Source organism: Theropithecus gelada, chromosome 11 (assembly GCF_003255815.1).
Source record: "Theropithecus gelada isolate Dixy chromosome 11, Tgel_1.0, whole genome shotgun sequence".
Lineage (NCBI taxonomy): Eukaryota > Metazoa > Chordata > Mammalia > Primates > Cercopithecidae > Theropithecus > Theropithecus gelada.
The window spans coordinates 95,161,591-95,181,253 of NC_037679.1; the positions used below are offsets into that span (position 1 = coordinate 95,161,591).

The following is a 19,663-nucleotide window of genomic DNA, read 5'->3' on the forward strand; positions in this document are numbered from 1 at the left end:
TGTGATTGGTGGATTCCACGGTACTTGCTCCAAAAAGTAATTGGTCTTCCATTGTGTATGACTATAAAAGCAACAATATACAGAGAGAGGTAGAGCAGAAGGAAGTAAGGAAAGTGGAGAGTTGAGGTAGCTAATTTCTAATGAGAGTGAGAAAGGGACCGTGAGAAAATTTCTCTTGAAATCTTTATTACTCAGGCATCTGGATAAAATGGTGGCTACTTTTCTCCTGAGCACCTTTTTGCTTCATTTTACTGCTGCTGTGGCTTCAGAACCGTAAGGAAATATTGCACTATGTATAGCAAAGTACTAACAAAATGACCTCATGAAATATGTTTCATGTTAAAATGTAATTACATTTTTACCATTTCACCTTCTGAGACTGAGTGCTGGTTTGTTTGTTCTATAAATTTTAAGCAAATATAAAGACAATTGACCTCTTTTTCTTAAGATACTTCTCTGTGCCTAAGTTTGCTGTAATACCATCTGTGAAAAAGGTACATATTTCAGGGATATTTCAGTAAGGTAAAGATGCTTTCTGTGGATGTTCTCCATTTCTCCTACATGTGTTTACAGTGTCAGTTACTTTCTTTGCATAGGCAATATATCCTATGGGTCTCCTCTGTGATTCAGAGTGATTCTGCAGGAAAAGCTTGTCTCCACCTCTTAAAACTTAATGAATCTGTATCCTTGAGTGTCGTCTTAGAATATGATGGATCCAATACCACTATTTTTGACCAGTTTGTGGAAGAAGATAACTTCTATGCTTGTGCAGATTTCAAGGTCAGGCATTGAATTTGACATTTCAGGACTTCAGATGGAAAGATGAAATTATTTTTTAAAAATTATTTTTAGAGCGGTAACAAATCTTGGTTGGGGATGAATTATAAAAGGTAGGAAAGAAAATTGGATAATACCTGGAAGTCAAGAAATAAAGAAAATTTTCACATGCAACAAAACTTGGGAAATACTGCCATACTTCTATCATAAAAAGATGTAATGAGGTAACAGTAAAAAGTTTTTTTAGATAGTAAAATTGTTCCACAATTTGAGGAAAGAGAATGTAAGCAAAGAAGAGAAGGGTTGGGACTCAGGGCAACAAAAACCATAAACAAAAGGCAAGAAGATATAAGAAAAAAGTTTCTTAGGAAGTGTCCTCATGCTAAATAAACGAATTACAACAGGGAATCACTGTCTCTCATTAGGAAAACGTAGGTTTACAAGTCTCTCTTATTGTAAGAAACCAAATTAAGACATTGTTCACCATCTTAACATCCAAAAATAATTTCTTCATTCTCTGCTCTTCCACATAAAAAGGTCTCTCAGAAGTCATCTGAACAGTTGGCTTTTATTACCTTGCTGGCTAAGGGAGATACTCATCAAATCTCTGAGAGAAGATCTGTAGCAGTCATTTCAGAGGAGAAGGCAACCTTTATACAGACAGATAAACCCATCTATAAATCAGGAGAGAATGGTAAGTAAATATTTGTGTTTCCTTAGTATCATTGGCTTCAGAAATGCATTCACCAAATTAAGAGCAATTCAAACTTGAATTTTACTCTTAAATTGATTCTTAACATCATGGAATTGTGAATTTCTGGAATTCTTATTGGTTGCCTGGGTCAGTTATGAAAGAGTACCCTCCAACATCAGTAATTGAATGCTTTGCTTCATAAAATTTTCAATACCATTTTCAGTGTTTACAAATTCTAGCGATAGGCCTATATAATGTAATGGCTACAACTGTAGGATTTGGAGGACAATTGTTTGGTTTGAATCTTTGCTCCATAACTTACCGATTGGGCAAGATAATTAATTCTCTATTTAAGGCTCAGTTATTTCACCTGCAAAATGGAAATAAAAGTGTTTCACTTGTAGAAATATTGTTAGAGTAAAATAAGATAGTCAATGTAAAATAGTGCCTAACATTCAGTAAAGACCCTTAACTAATATTATTATCACTATTATTCATACTAGTAGAAGTAATAATGAATCTGATAACCTAGGTAAAGCCCTTCTAGTTTCTTTATTGTTGTTGTAAGTAGAAGGTAGCAGAAAGAACACCAAATCAAGATTCAGAGGGTTTAGCTTTGGTCTTGGATCTGTTAGTAAATAATTGGCTTTTGCAAAGTAAATTCTGTTACTTAGGACTTAGTTTTCTCATTCGTAAAATTAAAGCATTGGAAGAAAGCATCTCTACATTTAATTCTGGTTATTAGTATATATCATTTATTGAAAATAAATAGAACTAAAGTCAGAATTCTTAGAGTGAGATTTTTGCTAAATTATATTTTCTCTTTTGGACTCACTAAAATGCTATGATGAAAATTATGTATACAAAGTTGGCTAAGACAGTTTTTCTAGAATTCTGCTAAAATTAATGTTTGCTAGCATCAATACATTTTTTCAGGAAAATTATGTTTATCTCCTGCCGTATGTATTTCACATTTATCTTTCTGTGACTAATTCTGTCACCAATGCTGAAGATCTCTCTATGGGCTATAAGGGCAAAAGTTCCCAGCAGTAGTAGCTGCTAGTGTCAGCCTTGGTCACAGCAGAGCATCCTGAACAGAGGAATTATCAACGTGCAATAAGAGATCTTTCCCAATGAAACCCCAATCTGAAAGAGTCAAGTCAGAGCCAGGGGAGAAGGGAGCGTAGTATTCCATGATTGCAAGGCAATTAATTTCTCTGTTTACAAGCAATCATACCTGGAGGGAAAATAACAATAACAACAAAAAATGATCCCCCGCGCTCTCTCTCTCTCTATCTCTTTTAGTTCAGTTTCGCATTGTGACCCTGGATACCAAGTTCAAGGCTGTTGAAGATTTGGTGAGTTCAATAATTTCTAGTGGTACAATTAGACAAATCCATTGCTACATAAAGCTTCTTCAGGAAGCTTTCCATATGTGTGGAAATGAGGTTCCAACGTAGGGTACTTTATGGGTATAGCTTCAATGCTAACCTCACGTTTAAATGGAAAACTTTCATTTGTAGTGAGTTGATGTATATTTTTTAGGCCTTTTCATTATGTCAAGTAAACATAGGTTGTATGGAACCTGCTTTCTCCTTCCCAGAAGATGTTTGGGATTTATTTCGCATTTGTGATTTTCTTGGCATCTTTAGCCATAGAAACGTTGTCCTCCGGGGAAGTAAAGCCTAGGTTTTGATACTTAAATTAAGACATATTTAGAGCTTTGCAATGCAATATTTGGCAAAAAATAATGTGCTATTACAGTATTAATCTGTATTGTTTTTTCCTCTTTCAGTATCCTTTAATCACAGTTCAGGTAAGAGACCTGCTTTTTACATTCATTCTTTTAAAATATTTAGATAAAGGTGATTTGTTTTGGTTTTTATAATCCATAATTAGGAATTAAGATGACTAAAATAAGGGGAAGTAAAAGTCTTTATGTGCATACACAATGTAAGGCATCAGATGAAGGTCTAAATCAAGTACTGCTGCTTTTGGTGCAAGCCGTGTGGCAAATGCATTATTTTGGTTTTTACGGAGAATAAAGCATTGAGATTTTTCTAAGCGGTGTCCTTGCCTGAAATTGCTTAATTTTGGCTGCTGGTCATTTTCAATCTTAATTTAGCCACTTCTTGTTTTAAGGAAATAGAAAACACAAACATCTAAAAATTTTGAAATATGCTAGAAGGTGATATTATTATAAAACTGACTCTGTTTTCAGAAAATAATTAAGGGAGGCTCTTCCTAACTGTTCTAGTCTCTAGCGGGGTCTTCAAACTTATTTGAAGTCGTATGCTTATCAGTAAAAAATTGTATCAACCAACTCCAACATATGTATTTTAATCTGTTACACACAATGTGCAACAGTATTGCTAGCTATGTCTGAAGATGGGTACACTGAGATCCAGGCTCAGCACTAGTAATTATGTATGTAAATATGTGCATCAAATAGTCTTTGTATAATTTAGATGGCTTTGACTTTGTTACAGAGGTGTATCCTACACTAAGCTCATCCTTATAGTAGACAAATTATCATGTCAGTCATTTTCATGTTGTCTGCATTATCAGTAATCTATAAATAGTATTTCCATCACATCCTGATTCAGCTAACATTGCATTCCATTGAAAGTAACAGAAAGCTTAACTAAAAGTTGACTTAAACGAGTAAAGATTCTTTGTTTTCACAAACCACTAAGTCTGAGTGTAGACACTTAGCAACAACACAGTGCTGCCAAGGATCCAAGCTTTTTCTGCTTAACCTCTCTGCTACCCTCAATGTATTGCCAACTAGGCCTGATTCTTTTAGAGAGAATTTCTAACCAGTGACTTCCTCTTACACTTAATCAACCAACACTTTGTCACTTGTACAACTCTAACTGAAAGGAAGTCTGAGATATTAATTCAGCCTTAAGATTTGTTTTGTTTTGTTTTGTTTTGTTTTGAGTCAAGGTCTTGCTCTGTTGTGTAGAATGGAGTGCAATGATGTGAACACGGCTCACTGCGGTCTCAATTTCCTGAGCTCAAGCAATCCTCCTGCCCCAACCTGTTGTATAGCTGGGACCAGAGCTACACAGGAAAACAAAAATAGCCACCATGCTTTACTAATTTTTAATTTTTAATTTTTTTGTAGAGACATGTTCTCACTTTGTTGCCCGGGCTGGTCATGTACTCCTGGGCTCAAGCAATCCTCCAACCTCAGCCTCCCAAACTGCTGGGAACATAGATATGAACCACTGTGCCTGGCCTCTAGCTTTTTAGACTTTACAGTAGAGGAAAGAAAAAAAAATTGTAGTGAGTAGTGAAGTACGTTTTTGTCTTTTTATGGAGATCTTTTTAGTCAGGATTTCTTTAATCACAGCTGAATGATATCAATAAATTTATTTTCTTTTTCCCCCTAGAAAATATACATTGTTTCTAGAATTTATTAATAAGTTAATAAATTTATTTATATTGGCATCATCAATCCTCTCTTGTCATACAACTTCCACTTAGCAGCTCTTGCATGCAAAGTGTGCAATTCATGACCAACTTATGTAGAGACTAAATAAAAACCCGTGGCAATTTTTATAAGCATTTGTTAGCTTGTGTTTCTTTGTGACCCTTTTGGTGTGAGTTCATCGCTTTGGACAGCACCACTCTGAAGCAAGCAAAATAAGTTTCTAATTCTTTAACTATGGAACTTTAACTATGGAACTGTTAGCCATTTTGGGTTTAAGTGAGATATACATTAAGATTGGAATTGAATGCATTGAGGAAGTTATGCTGCTTCTACAATTTGAGATAATTAGTGCAATAAAATGATCGCATTTTCTTTACTTCCAACAACTATAGAAACGATCCAAAATATATCAGCAAAGGGTAATGCTCTCATGCAAACTCTGATTGTTTTGTTTTTTTTTTTTTCATTATTTTCTAGGATCCTCAAAACAATCGGATTTTTCAATGGCAAAATGTGACTTCTTTCCGAAATATTACCCAACTCTCATTCCAATTGATTTCGGAACCAATATTTGGAGATTACTGGATTGTTGTGAAAAAGAACTCAGGGAAGACAGTGACACACCAATTTGCTGTTAAAAGATATGGTAACCAGTTGCTATTTGTAGTTGTCCTATGTAGATGAAGGGTTTAAAGGATGGAACAAAACAACATTTATGTTACACTTAGGCAGGAGTAGGTGAAGCTTGATCTGATTTTCTTTATCTCCCTGATCTCCCTTCCTTGACCTGGTTGGCTTCGTCATCAGTACTTTGCTGCTCCTCATTCCTTCCCCAGTATCCTTATTCTGATTCCTGCCTTCTTTTTCCCCCTAGAAAAATACACATTTTTTCCTAGAATCCCCACAGTCTTCTAGGAGAGATCTAAGAGATTGCAATAGAAACAAAATGTGAGGCTGGGTATGGTGGCTCACGCCTGTAATCCCAGCACTTTGAGAGACTGAGGCGGGTGGATCATGAGGTCAGGAGTTCGGGACCAGCCTGGCCAACATGATGAAATCCAGTCTCTACTAAAAATATAAAAATTAGCCTAGTATGGTCATGCATGCCTGTAATCCCAGCTACTCAAGAGGCTGAGGCAGGAGAATGAGAATGGCTTGAACCCTGTAGGCAGAGGTTGCAGTGAGCCGAGATTGCACCACTGCACTCCAGCCTGGGCAACAGAGTGAGACTCCATCTCAAACAAGCAAAAAGAAACAAAATGTGAAATTCTGAGGATAGGGAAAAGAAAAGAAAGAGGAAGAATTAATCATTAGTGAGACACCACCATGTAGAATGGTGCCACACAATTTGGGGCAAATGATACATAGCTCGTACAGATGGAGGGTACAAGGAATCATAGTAAGCTATAAGACTGCAATTTCCTGTGATTGTGCAGGCTAAAGTATATTTCTCTTTGTTTCCAGTGTTGCCCAAGTTTGAAGTTACGGTCAGTGCACCACAAACAGTAACTATTTCAAATGATGAATTCCAAGTGGATGTTTGTGCTAAGTAAGTATTTATTCAGGGGATTTACCTTCACAAGAAAACAAAGCTCAGAGAGAATGAGATGTGAGATTAACCATGAAACTTTAATTATTTATATGCTTACATTAATGTCATTAGAGAAGCAATGAATCCTCATTATAGAATATTTGAAAAAATATAGAGAAAAATACAAGACATTACCTATTATTAATTTGACCAACTGCCATTAACATTGTAATGTCACTAACATTGTAAGTTTCCTCTAATTTTAATGAATATTTTCCATGACTGCAATCATACTTTTCTATTTATTATAATTAAGAAAACATGTCTTCATATTATGCCAATCTTTTCATTAATTCCAATATTCTGTTGCACAAACATATTTATATGTGACTGTATCAAATTTAATTATTTTATTATATAATATGTTGCCTGTTTCATTTTGTTTTCCTGGTAATTAATAATTTTGCAGTATATGTCTTTGTGTATAACATATAATAGGTAGCTTTTGAATTAAAAATTCTTAAGAAAGATTTCCAGAAAAGGAATTACCAAGACAAAATCTGTAACATTCTTTTAGTCTTCTGATTGCCATACTCCTCACTAAACATGTTGTGCCAATGTAGAATTCTAGCAGCTGGTATGAAATTGTCTCATTGAATCTTCACTATCATGGCATATTTTCATTAAAATAAGAATATGAGCTATTGAAATGGCAAAGTGAAGATAAGGCATCATATCAATTTAATCTGAATTATTTGAATTATCTTAATGCAAAAAAATACATGATTTCAGAAATTTGTATTTTGTTTTTGGAAAATTATTTTTAATTTTTTTCCCCTTTTTTAATGCCTTTTCTCAAATTTCTAATAATAATTTATAAACAATTGGCCAGGCACGGTGGCTCACGCCTGTAATTCCAGCACTTTGGGAGGCCAAGGTGGGGCGGATCACCCGAGGTCAGGCGTTCGAGACCAGCCTGGCCAACATAGTGAAACCCCGTCTCTACTAAAAATACAAAAAATTAGATGGGCGTGATGGCAGGCGCCTGTAATCGCAGCTACTCGGGAGGCTGAGGCAGGAGAATTGCTTGCACCCAGGAGGCGGAGGTTGCAGTGAGCCAAGATCGTGCCGCCTCACTCCAGCCTGGGCAACTGAGTGAAACTCCGTCTCAGAAAAAACAAACAAACAAACAAACAAAACAGCTAACATTTTTGAATGTCAACTAGTTTTTAAGCTTTGCGTATATTATTACCACAGTGCTATGAGATAGGAGCTATTGTCATCTCTATTTTATGAAGAAAGATAATAAGATACAGAGAATTAAAATAACTTACCAACAGTAATGGAGCTTGTTGATGGCAGAACTAGGATTTAGACCTAGGTTGCTCAGTTTCAAAACTACTCTCCTAATCAATAACTGTCATATACTTTATAAAAACAGTTAACAATATTAATATTTGTCATATTTGTTAAACACTTTATTTAACTTATGAGGTGAAAATTACTTGCCTTTGAGTATTTTCAGCAGTCTATTAAAGATATGTTGGTTAAAGGGCTGTCTAATGAATGTGCAAGGGGGGTTCTTAAGATGCCTTTGATGCCCCAGAGACTCTTGAATCTCGGAAATCAGTTTTCAGCAGCATTTCAAATCTTGTTTTGACTTTAGGAAACGATTATAAATTTTTTTCTGGGTTTTAATGAAGAGTAGTTGAAAATACCAGAATTTAATATACGTAATAGATGAGAGAGTGTAGATCATTGATGTTGAAAATGATGAGGTGTTAAATATAAGCTGGAAGAAATCCAGAGTCCTAAACTGGTTTCACTAGAAAGGCCATACACAAAGCCAGAGCTTTCAACGGCATTAACATCTCATTTATTTATCTGCACAATAGTATACTAAAAAAAACTACAACACATTGGGAGAGAAAAAAATGTTTCTCAAGCCTGGCCTTTGGAAAAAACTTGCAAACCTGATTTCTTGAAATTTCTTTAATATCGTATTCTGGATAGAGTTACATTAAGGAGTAAATCAGTATCAGCAATAATAATACCCTGCCAAGAGGCCAGGCAGCTAGACTGCAGCTGTGCTTGCTACAAAGTTATTTCTGGGCAGATTGTGAGAGCACTGCTTCTAGAAGGTTCACACCAAATTGGTTCATCTCAAATTGTATGATACTGTGTCTGTGTTTCTTTAGTCCTTTCTGGGATTTAGCTTAGAAGGGCTAGAGAAAACAAGAAAAAATTGGATTAGTTTAGCAAACCATCTCAGAGATGACTTAGGCTTTTGAGAGGGAAGAAAATTTACCTATAGGCAAAGAGATTTTAACACACTGCATTAGCATTCACAGAAAGCTTTTCAAATCACAAACAAAGGGAGAATGTTTATTCTGTCCTGTTTTAAACATTTAAGCTACCTGTCTTATGGGCATATGTTAGCTTACAGATAACACTGCAGTAAGAGTTTTATTTTATAAATAAAAGACATTAAGTAGAAATAAGAAGAAATGTTCAGAAATAAGAAGAAATACGTGTGGCCAGATCTAAGTCTGGCCTCTATATAATCATGAAACCTGACACATGAGTTTATTGATGTGAATTGACCCAGAATCTCAGAAGTGTTAGGAATGTTTAAATGGAAAGAGAAAAAGGTGAGTGGAAAGAAAAGGGCACAGGCCACGGAGTGAGGCAGATCTGAGTCCGAATTTTAGTTTCATCAATTACAATGTGGAGAAGTAAGTTACTTGACCTCATTTTACAAATCAGGGTCACTGGGAAAAATAAATGATATATATCAGTGTCCAACAATTAGAAAAAAGTATTCTAATCTGTGAAAATAATATTCACTTTTATTATATGCTAGTTTTACACTTGTTATCTATTAACAAAACGAAAAATTCCAATTAACTAGATTTGCCTTTGGTTGAACCTTTACAAATCTTGTGTTGTAGTTTTGTGTTTTAGGAGAAAATGAGATACTCAAACCCACCCCATAAGGTATTATATTTTTGGTCAAAGCATAACCAGTTCATGCCAAGCCCCACAGCCTTTATATTTATTGAGTGATAAATAAAAACTCATGCTTAAAATACTGATGTGGAAATATTTCAAGATCCTGAATCATCCAAGTTTGATATACATATATATTTTTCTGATAGAAGGGAAAGTGCTATAATGTTATGATGTTTCTATCAGATTAAAATATATTTTTAAAAAACTCAGTTTAAGCATTAAATCATATTCAATGAGATTTTAGATTATTTTAGATTCTGCCTTACCCTGAATTCGATTTTTTAAAAAGCAGCCAAATCCTCCTAAGAGATCAAATGCCCAGTTTAACCTGAATTCTGTGGGGAACCTAAAGCCTCACCAGTAGGTGAGAATTCCTAATGCAATTTGGTTAGACTGGGTTACTCATAGTTTAGAGACTTCCTACATAATTTCTGAAGAAGATCATAAAATATGGCTATGATATTGGTTGTCTGTAATCCTAACTACACCTTCCCCTATTAGGTACACCTTTGGCCAACCTGTGCAAGGGAAAACCCAAATCCGGGTGTGCAGAGAGTATTTTTCTTCAAGCAATTGTGAGAAAAACGACAATGAAATATGTGAGCAATTTATTGCACAGGTAAAGACCACAATCTTTACTCCAAAACAAAAGTTCTCACTCATTTTTCATTCTTATTCTTTCTTTGATTTCATTTATAAGAGGGGCTTCACAATACTGTTTTCATTTTATTGATCATGGAGTTTGCAGCTAAATAAAGTGAAGAACGAGAAGAAAATACAGGGCTTAAAGTAGTCTTTTATTCCACAGGCCACGTAAATTGTTATCCACCTCTAGATTCGTGGGATTTTTAGAATCCGAAAGATATCATGGGCTTTGTTGTTTTATAGACTGCCTAGGTAGCCTCCCTGATTTTCCTTTGGAGAATTGTTAATCATTTTTTAAGTGAGTCTGTGATATTACTCTCCATGCCACCTGGATTTTTTTTTTTAATGGAAACAGCTTATTTGCAATCAGCTGCAATTCTGAGTACCCCCACTATATTACTTTAGACTTGCAGTTCATATCCGAAGTCATCATTTGCTCTCTCTATCTGCAGCATCCTAACCTTAACTGAACAACTCTTCCTATCTCTTCCAAACTGTCTTTTGACTCCCCGAAGTGAAGCCTGTGTATGCCACATCGTTCATATTTTAAGTCCAATTGTCCTAAAGTTACTCATCAAATGTAGTGAACATCCTCTAGGTAAATATCAATAATTGACAGACACAAGCAGGATCCTACCTTTATATAGGAAATGCAGGCAAAGAAAAGTAGGGTGGGATTTTTCCACGTCAGCAGTACATGCTTCCATTGGGTGGTTCTGATAGAGTTCAGTCAACCGTTTTACACAATGATGGGTGTTCCCTCAGCTAATGGTTTATTTTTTTCCCCCATGTGAAAAACATATCAATAAATAATCTGGTAGAGGCTAGGAGCAGTGGCTCACACCTCTAATGTGAGCATTTCGGAAGGCTGAGGCGGGAGGATCATTTGACTCCAGGAGATCAAAACCAGCCTGGGCAACTTAGTGAGCCCCTTCTCTACAAAAATGAGCCAGGCATAGTGGTGTACCTCTGTGGTCCCAGCTACAGGGAGACTGAGGCAAGAGAATCACTGGACCCCAGGAGGTCAAGGCTGCAATAAATTGTGTTTGCACCACTATACTCCAGCCTGGGCAACAGAGCAAGACCTGCCTCAAAAACAAACAAAAACAAACAAAAAAGATTCTGTTTGGTGGAACTATCTTTATATATGAGAGGTTTTATTTATTTGAAATAAATTTCTTAGAGTGAGTTTACTGAGCCAAAGGAAATACAGATAATGTTCACAGACAGATAGTTTTAATTTTAATAACTATTAGCATATTGCTCTCCTAAAAGTTTTTAGGCATTCAAATTCCTGTCAGAAATATATGAGAATACTATATTTTCCAAATTACTTTCAGCAATATATTTAGAACTTTTAAAAGTTTTTGTCATTTTGATAGACACAAATTTAGCTTGTTTTAACTTGTGTTATCTAATTTCTATTTAGTTTGAGCAACTTTTCATATTTTTGTTATCAATTTGGATTTGAGAACTCTTTTTTTTTTTTTTTTTTTTTTTTTGAGACGGAGTCTCACTCTGTCTGCCCAGGCTGGAGTGCAGTGGCCGGATCTCAGCTCACTATAAGCTCCGCCTCCCGGGTTCCCGCCATTCTCCTGCCTCAGCCTCCCGAGTAGCTGGGACTACAGGCGCCCGCCACCTCGCCCGGCTAGTTTTTTGTACTTTTTAGTAGAGACGGGGTTTCACCGTGTTAGCCAGGATGGTCTCGATCTCCTGACCTCGTGATCCGCCCGTCTCGGCCTCCCAAAGTGCTGGGATTACAGGCTTGAGCCACCGCGCCCGGCCTGAGAACTCTTAATTACCTATGTTTTTCTGTTCATGTGAAATGGAAACTTTCATTGTAAGTACTGCCTTCCATCCTCCAAGCATTTTTTTTTTCGAGCCTGTTATTTAAACAGCCAACTCATTTACTTTGTCCTATTTTTGACATACCCACCTTCCTTACGTTCCTGGGTTTCCAGTCTTAGAAAAAAAAATCTCACCGGCCCCTGTGTTGTACATGTGGCTATCTAAGTATGCTCTTAAGGTTGTTTAGAATTTTTTAATAGACATAAAGTTTATTTCCAATGATATTCTAAAATGGGAATTTTTCTTCCAGATGTGGGCTGTGTTGTGTTAGCACCTATCTCCCGATTTTGTTCTCTCTCACTCTTTGTACTAAATCATGCCCACAAAAGTTTTGCCTATTTTATTGGTTCTTATTTTTACTATTTTCTTTCTTATATTATTTTGTGTCCCTAAATAATTTATTTTCTCTTTCATCTTATTAATTTTTTTTTAATATTTGTAGTTGATTTTGTTGGGGTTTAAAAAATATATTAGCTGTTTCTTTTAGTAATAAGCACATTCAATGTTTTACATTTCTTCTTAACTACAGCTGAACACTATTGATTTTGATGCAAAAGCATTTTTTCATTACTCTAATATCTTGGTTCTTATGGTTTACTTTATATTTTCTCTTTGATTCAAGGATTCCTGAAAAAAAGCTTTTCTCTTATTTCCAAAATAATTAAGGTTCTTCTGGTCACTTTCTATTCTTTCATTTTAATTTGACTATATTATAATTAGACAAAGTAAAATTACTTTTGTTGTTGATGTCGTAGCTGTTAATTTAAAATTGAGAAGCACATCTCTGGAGCCAGAGCAGCTACTTCACTCCACCATCTTTTAGCTGTGAGGTCTTGGACAGGTTACATGATGTACCTATTTTAGTTTATTCATCTATATAATAAGATAATAACAGTACCTCGCTCATGTGATAGTTTTGAGTATCAAATAAACTGATGCATCCTTATAACATTTTAAATCTGGAATTAGTAAACACTGTGTTGTAAAATATAACTAAATTTATATTTCTCTAATTATTGACATTACTGATGATAGATTATAGATTTTTTTTGTTATTTTAAATAAGCAATTTGCCTTAAAAAGTGTTTTGTTGTTACACATTTGCTGAGTGCTTCTGTTCCATCTGTTTAGTGCCTTTCTCCATGATTATAATTTCTTCCTCTTAAAACGCTGTGAACCAAAAGTATCTGAGACAGATCTCAATCAATTTAGAAAGCTTATTTTGCCAAGGTTAAGGATGTGCCCATGACAGCCTCAAGAGGTCCTACCAACATGCACCCAGGGTGGTTGGGGTACAGCTTGCTTTTATGCATTTCAGGGAGAGGTGAGACATCAACAAATACGTGTAAGATGTACGTTGGTTCGGTCCGGAAAGGCAGGACAATCCAAAGTAAGGGGGCTTCCAGGTCTTAGGTAGATAAAAGACAGTTGTATGAAGAATAGGTAGATAAAAGAACAGTTGTATGAAGAATAAGTCTTTGAGGCCAGGGACAGTGGTTCAGGGCTGTAAACCCAGCACTTTGGGAGGCCGAGGAGGGCGGATCCCGTGAGGTCAGGAGATCGAGATCAGCCTGACTAACATGGAGAAACCCCATCTCTACAAAAAATACAAAAATTGGGCCGGGCGCGGTGGCTCACGCCTGTAATCCCAGCACTTTGGGAGGCCGAGGCGGGCGGATCACGAGGTCAGGAGATGGAGACCATCCTGGCTAACACGGTGAAACCCCGTCTCTACTAAAAATACAAAAAATTAGCAGGGCGTAGTGACGGGCACCTGTAGTCCCAGCTACTCGGGGCTGAGGCAGGAGAATGGCGTGAACCCGGGAGGCGGAGCTTGCAGTGAGCCGAGATAGCGCCACCGCGCTCCAGCCTGGGCGACAGAGCGAGACTCCGTCTCAAAAAAACAAACAAACAAACAAAAAAATTAGCCGGGCGTGGTGGCAGGTTCCTGTAATCCCAGCTACTTGGGAGACTGATGGAGGAGAATCGCTTGAACCAGGGAGGCGGAGGTTGCAGTGAGCCAAGATTGCGCTGTTGCACCTCAGCCTGAGTGACAGAGCAAGACTATCTCAAAAAAAAAAAAAAAAAAAAAAGAATAAATCTTTGTCTTTGGTCAGCCTTTCACTGAATACACAATTTACATGTGAGAGGAGGATAGGGGAATAGTCACTTATGCCTTAGTCTGGCTCAGTAAATCTGCATTTTTACGTAAACTATTGGGCAGAGGAAGCAATCGGATACATCAGATACGCATTTGTCTCAGGTAAGCAGAGGGATGACTTTGAGTTCTGTCCTTTGTCCCATGCCTGTGAAGGTAAGCTATGAATTTATATTGCCAGGGTGAATTTCCAAAGAACTCTTTTAGGGAAATGTTCTGTTTTAGGGAAAAATCGTGAGGGAGGAATCTAGTTTTTAACTTTGTAGCTACCTTATTTGGGAATAAAATGGGAGACAGATTTGCCCAGGAGTTCCTAGCTCCCCCCATTCCCTTTGACTTAGTGATGCTGGGGGGTCCTGAGATTTACTTTCCTTTCACAATACCATTCAGCTTCCTTTCCATCCTTTAACCTTTTCCCATCTACAATGTTTCCAGGAGAATTTCCTTGAAATCTGTAAAATACAGATTACCTCCTTACCTTATTTAAAATGCTGATGTAAATACTCGCTCCTCCTTCCCCTCCTTTAATTCTTTGGCCATTTCAACAAGTTTATGAGGTAGAGCCATGGCACGGGATGGGGATTGTTAATTTATTTGTGCAAAAGCCCTATTTTTAAAAGACACTTAAAAAGAACCTCTTAGATCCCTAACATTTTAATTATACCTTCTTTTTATTTTTCAGTTGGAAAATGGTTGTGTTTATCAAATTGTAAATACAAAAGTCTTCCAACTCTACCGTTCTGGATTATTCATGACATTTCACGTTGCGGTAATTGTTACAGAATTTGGAACAGGTAATGACTGTATTTTTGGACGACCTGAGGATATATGGCAACTTACTGGGAGAAGCTTGTTGAGTTAGCACTAAGTACAAATTCAGATTAATTATTTCTAATTTAATACAACTGGGAATAGTTGCAAGTGCAAAAATTATTACCGAAAAATTTACAAGATTGCTCATAGTGAGTGTTCAATAAGTATCTGTTAAAAGAATGAAAGAAGAGACCGGGCGTGGTAGCTCACACCTGTAATCCCAGCACTTTGGGAGGCCGAGGCAGGTGGATCACCTGAGGTCAGGAGTTCAAAATCAGCCTGGCCAGCGTGGTGAAACCCTGTCTCTACAAAAATACAAAAACTTAGCCGAGCATGATGGCGAGTGCCTGTAATCCCAGCTACTTGGGAGGCTGAGGCAGGAGAGAATCACTTGAACCCAGGAGGCAGAGACTGCAGTGAGCTGAGATCATGCCATTGCACTTCAGCCTTCAGCCTGGGTGACAGAGCAAGACTTAGTCGAAAGAAAAGAAAAGAACAGAAAAGAAAAGAAAAGAAAAGAAAAGAAAGGAAAGGAAAAGAAAGAGGTAGGAAGGAAGGAAGGAAGGAAGGAAGGAAAGAAGAAAGGAAGGAAGGGGAAAGAAAAGAAAGGGAAGAAAGGAAAGAAGGAAGAAAGAAATTATTTCATTTGGAGTGGGAAAATCAGATGTAACTACTAATTATTTCTTGTTATTTAAAAAGGAATTGTGATTATGCCATTGTAAAGTGCTCTATATACGCATACTTGATCAATATCTTGATGCTGTTCACACTGGGCAAGCTGGTCACGTTTATATTGCTGTGGATGGTAGCTTAGCTAGACATGTTCCACTCTGCTGTGTTCATCATTCCTTACAGGTGTGCAGATCGGTGAGGAGACCTCAGTGTTTATCACTCAATTGCTGGGAACTGTAAGCTTTGAGAACATGGATACTTTCTACAGAAGAGGGATTTCTTATTTTGGAACTGTAGGTTTTACTAAAGAATACATGCTTCCATTTCATTTTCTTGGATCATAGATTGCCCTTTGAAAATTTCTGGTCACTTTTTTCCTACTTTTATAATATATTTTAAGCATTACTATGTCTGAGGTGCTAGAAAATGCCCTAATGGAAAGAAGCAAAATAAATAACATTACACTTGTTTCCATACTTTATATTATATATCTATGTATTTAATAGAGCATCTTTCTGTCTGTTCAAATTTAGGAAAATGACAAGGGATCACATTTATGAGTAGAAAACTATTTCTCTGTAAAAATGTAAACATTTTGTGTTTTAAGTCATATTAATTATTCTTTTCTTGTACAGCTTAAATTTTCGGGTCCCGATAATGTACCTATGGTGAACAAGTTGTTGCAACTGGAGCTGAATGATGAATTTATAGGAAATTACACTACAGATGAGAATGGCGAAGCTCAATTTTCCATTGACACTTCAGACATATTTGACCCAGAGTTCAACCTAAAAGTAAGACATCAAAGAACAGAAGACCGTTAGACATCCCACAGAGGATTTGGGTATCAGAAATGTTAAACATTAGGAATATCTTAAAAGATAACTTGTATATAGAACATATTTTAAAGAAAATTTAAAATGTAGCTTATTTTATATAATTTGCTTGTTCACTAAATAATATATGAGAATACTTGTTCAAGAGGATAAGAAGCTAAAAGTCTATTAACGATTGTTATAAATTTGCTAACAACTAATATTTTCCCCTAGGAAACAAGAAGTAGTTCATGAGGATGATTTGACTTTCTTCCTCAGATCATTTCACGCATAGATAGGGGAGATCCTATGCTTTCGCTTTATTTTCTGCTGCTTAAACAGAATTTCGCAGTTAAACAATTTGTCAGTGTTCACATGAAGCTGAAAGAAACAGAACTGAAGCCCAGTTCTGTGGCTTCAATTAAAGAGTAAAAAACACAACAATTCACCATTAGTCTAATGAAATATTTACACAATCTTTCATGGTCACGTTTTGTATACAAAGAGCAGAGTGCTGTTATTATTTTGATTCCAATAACTTCACATTAAAATGTCAGCCACAAGCTGAGATTCCTCCCTACTCTGGAGAGTTGAGAAGCCTCCATTCTCAGTAACACCTATCTTCGAATGTCATGATACCAAGACCCTTCACTTTCTTTTGTCATCTCAGGCCACATATGTTCGACCTAAGAGCTGCTATCTTCCCAGCTGGTTGACGCCTCAGTACTCGGATGCCAGCTTCTTAGTCTCACGCTTTTACTCCCGAACCAACAGCTTCCTGAAGATTGTTCCTGAACCAAAGCAGCTTGAATGTAATCAGCAGAAGGTTGTGACTGTGCTTTACTCCCTAAACAGTGAAGCATATGAGGATGGTTCCAATGTAAAGTTCTTCTATTTGGTGAGTCTCAGTCAGTGGGTTCCTGGAATCCTGTTCAATTGTACGTCTGCTTAGCCCCACACGGCTTAGGAAGCAAGCATCAGTCATCCCATGGTGACCAGAGTAAGGGCAGCCTTCTCACTTTGCTGGTGAATACTGTTCCATCCATTAACAACAAACACATAAAATGATCTAAGGCAATTAAAATTTCCCGAAGGTTGAAGAACTTGCTGTTCAGCATCTGCTTGTTTAAGCATTCAAATGTAACTCATATCAAGTATGTATGACCCTCTGTAATAGTAAAATATTGGGCAGATGCCAGAAAGCAAGGTGGAAAACTTATTTTGATAAGCAGCAAACGGACTTCGTTCTCTTGGTTCTGTCCATTTTGTCTTTCTAAGGAGGAGCCTCCAACCTTTTTGGCACCAGGGACTGGCTTCATGGAAGACAATTTTTCCACAGATGGGGTGGGGATGGTGGGATGGCTTCAGGATGATTCAAGCATATTACATTTATTGTTCACTTTCTTTCTATTATTATTACATACTCATCATAGTGTGGAATCAGTAAGAATCCTGTGTTTGTTTTCCTGCAGCTAGATGGTCCTATCTGGTGGTGATGGGAGACAATGACAGGTTATCAGGCATTAAATTCTCTTAAGGAGCACACAGCCTAGATCCCTTACATGTACAGTTCACAGCAGGGCTTGTGCTCCTATGAGAATCTAATACTATGGCTGATCTGACAGGAGCTCGGGTGGTAATGCTTGCTCACCACACTGCTCACCTCCTGCTGTGTGGCCCAGTACCTAACAGGCCATGGACAGGCACCTACCAGTACACAGCCTGGGGACTGGGGACTTCTGCCCTAAAGCTTGTTGAAGAGTGAAAAGACAAAGACCTGGAAATTAAGACATTAACTTGAATCCCCCACCTTCTCCTAGTAAGCATGCAAGTTAGTGCATCTTGGACAGATCGTTTGAACTATTTAACCCTTGGCTTCCTCAGCCAATTGGAGATTATAAGACTTACCTCTGAGGGTAAGTGTTCTGTGTCAGGCACTGTTATAAGGATTGCATATGTGTTAACTCATTTAATTAGCCTTATAGGTATCTCCATGTTACAGATAAAGGAACAGAGGCAAACAGGTAAAACATCATGCCTTAAGTCACAAAGTTAATGAGCAGGTGAAGGTGTATTTGAAACCAGACAGCCCTGACAATTTCAGAGCTTTATGTGCCACTTTGCACAGTGCATTGCACATAGTTCACAAAGTTTCCAGTACATAATAGAACCTCAATCAATTTTAGTCCTTTTCTCTGCACTTTTCCAACTTATGCAAAGTCTATTTGAATATTTGCTTGCAGAAACTACCCTATCTTATGGAACAGAATTACCGTTAAGTAATCAATTACCTAATCACAATGTGAGAATATGATGACATTAGATAATATATTGCATGTTATGTTTTCTTTGTTCTGCACAGATGATGGTAAAAGGAGCTATCTTACTCAGTGGACAAAAGGAAATCAGAAACAAAGGTATATATAATATATTCATTTTAAACTATGTACTCTAACTTCATTTTTTTCTTGTTAAGGAAGTATAGACATTATATATATGGGAATTAAATATATTAAGAAAGTACATTTATATGTAGTCAAACTTATGTGTGTGTGTGTATATATGTGTGTGTATATATATATAGTGAAAAGAAGTTAGAATGAGCACTTATTTCAATTTGTGGATGAAGGGAATAGTTAGCACAGCCTGAGGTAAGCTACTAAATGTCTTGATGAAGGAGAGTTCTACCTGTTTCTTTTATTGGCAGGTCATTGAGTACATTAGAAAAGTGGTGTACAAAATCCCAGTGTTGTTATTATCATCTAAATTATGCAGTCTTCTTTATTTGTGTATGTACTTCCTATTATTTGATTTATTTGTCTTGAAAACAGGACCAAATTTATTCTTTCTGTCCATGAGCCATTCTCTTTTATCTGAGTGTACCAGTGATCCAGGAAACTTTTGGCATTTTATCTGTTCGTCTCCTATTTACACAGCCTGGAATGGAAACTTCTCATTCCCAATCAGCATCAGTGCTGATCTGGCTCCTGTGGCTGTCCTGCTTGTCTACACCCTTCACCCCAGTGGGGAAATTGTGGCTGACAGTGTCAGATTCCAGATTGACAAGTGCTTTAAACACAAGGTGATGTTTCTCCTATTTCTGGCCTGAGAAGTGGGAACAGTTTGCTCCCTGCTGTCTTCTCTTCTGACTACTATCACCGTCAAGTGGGAAACTCACACTCAGTGCTGGCATAATTGAATTCTTAGGGGATGCGAGAATCACCAAACACCATGCATGACCCTTGGCAGCAGTGCCAAT

General features: G+C 36.9%; 1 protein-coding gene across 1 annotated transcript in view; it reads left to right on the top strand.

The window, feature by feature from the left end:
* Positions 1-528: 528 nt before the first annotated feature.
* Positions 529-19,663, top strand: part of LOC112634991 (ovostatin homolog 2-like) — a 46,152-nt gene continuing 27,017 nt past the window's right edge. Inside the window, 13 exon segments of the mRNA XM_025402870.1 lie at positions 529-780; positions 1,315-1,496; positions 1,975-2,003; positions 2,777-2,829; positions 3,267-3,287; positions 5,388-5,556; positions 6,375-6,459; positions 9,955-10,072; positions 14,787-14,898; positions 15,773-15,882; positions 16,225-16,383; positions 17,075-17,316; positions 19,291-19,486. Of these exon segments, the coding sequence (XP_025258655.1) occupies positions 529-780; positions 1,315-1,496; positions 1,975-2,003; positions 2,777-2,829; positions 3,267-3,287; positions 5,388-5,556; positions 6,375-6,459; positions 9,955-10,072; positions 14,787-14,898; positions 15,773-15,882; positions 16,225-16,383; positions 17,075-17,316; positions 19,291-19,486 (1,728 nt within the window).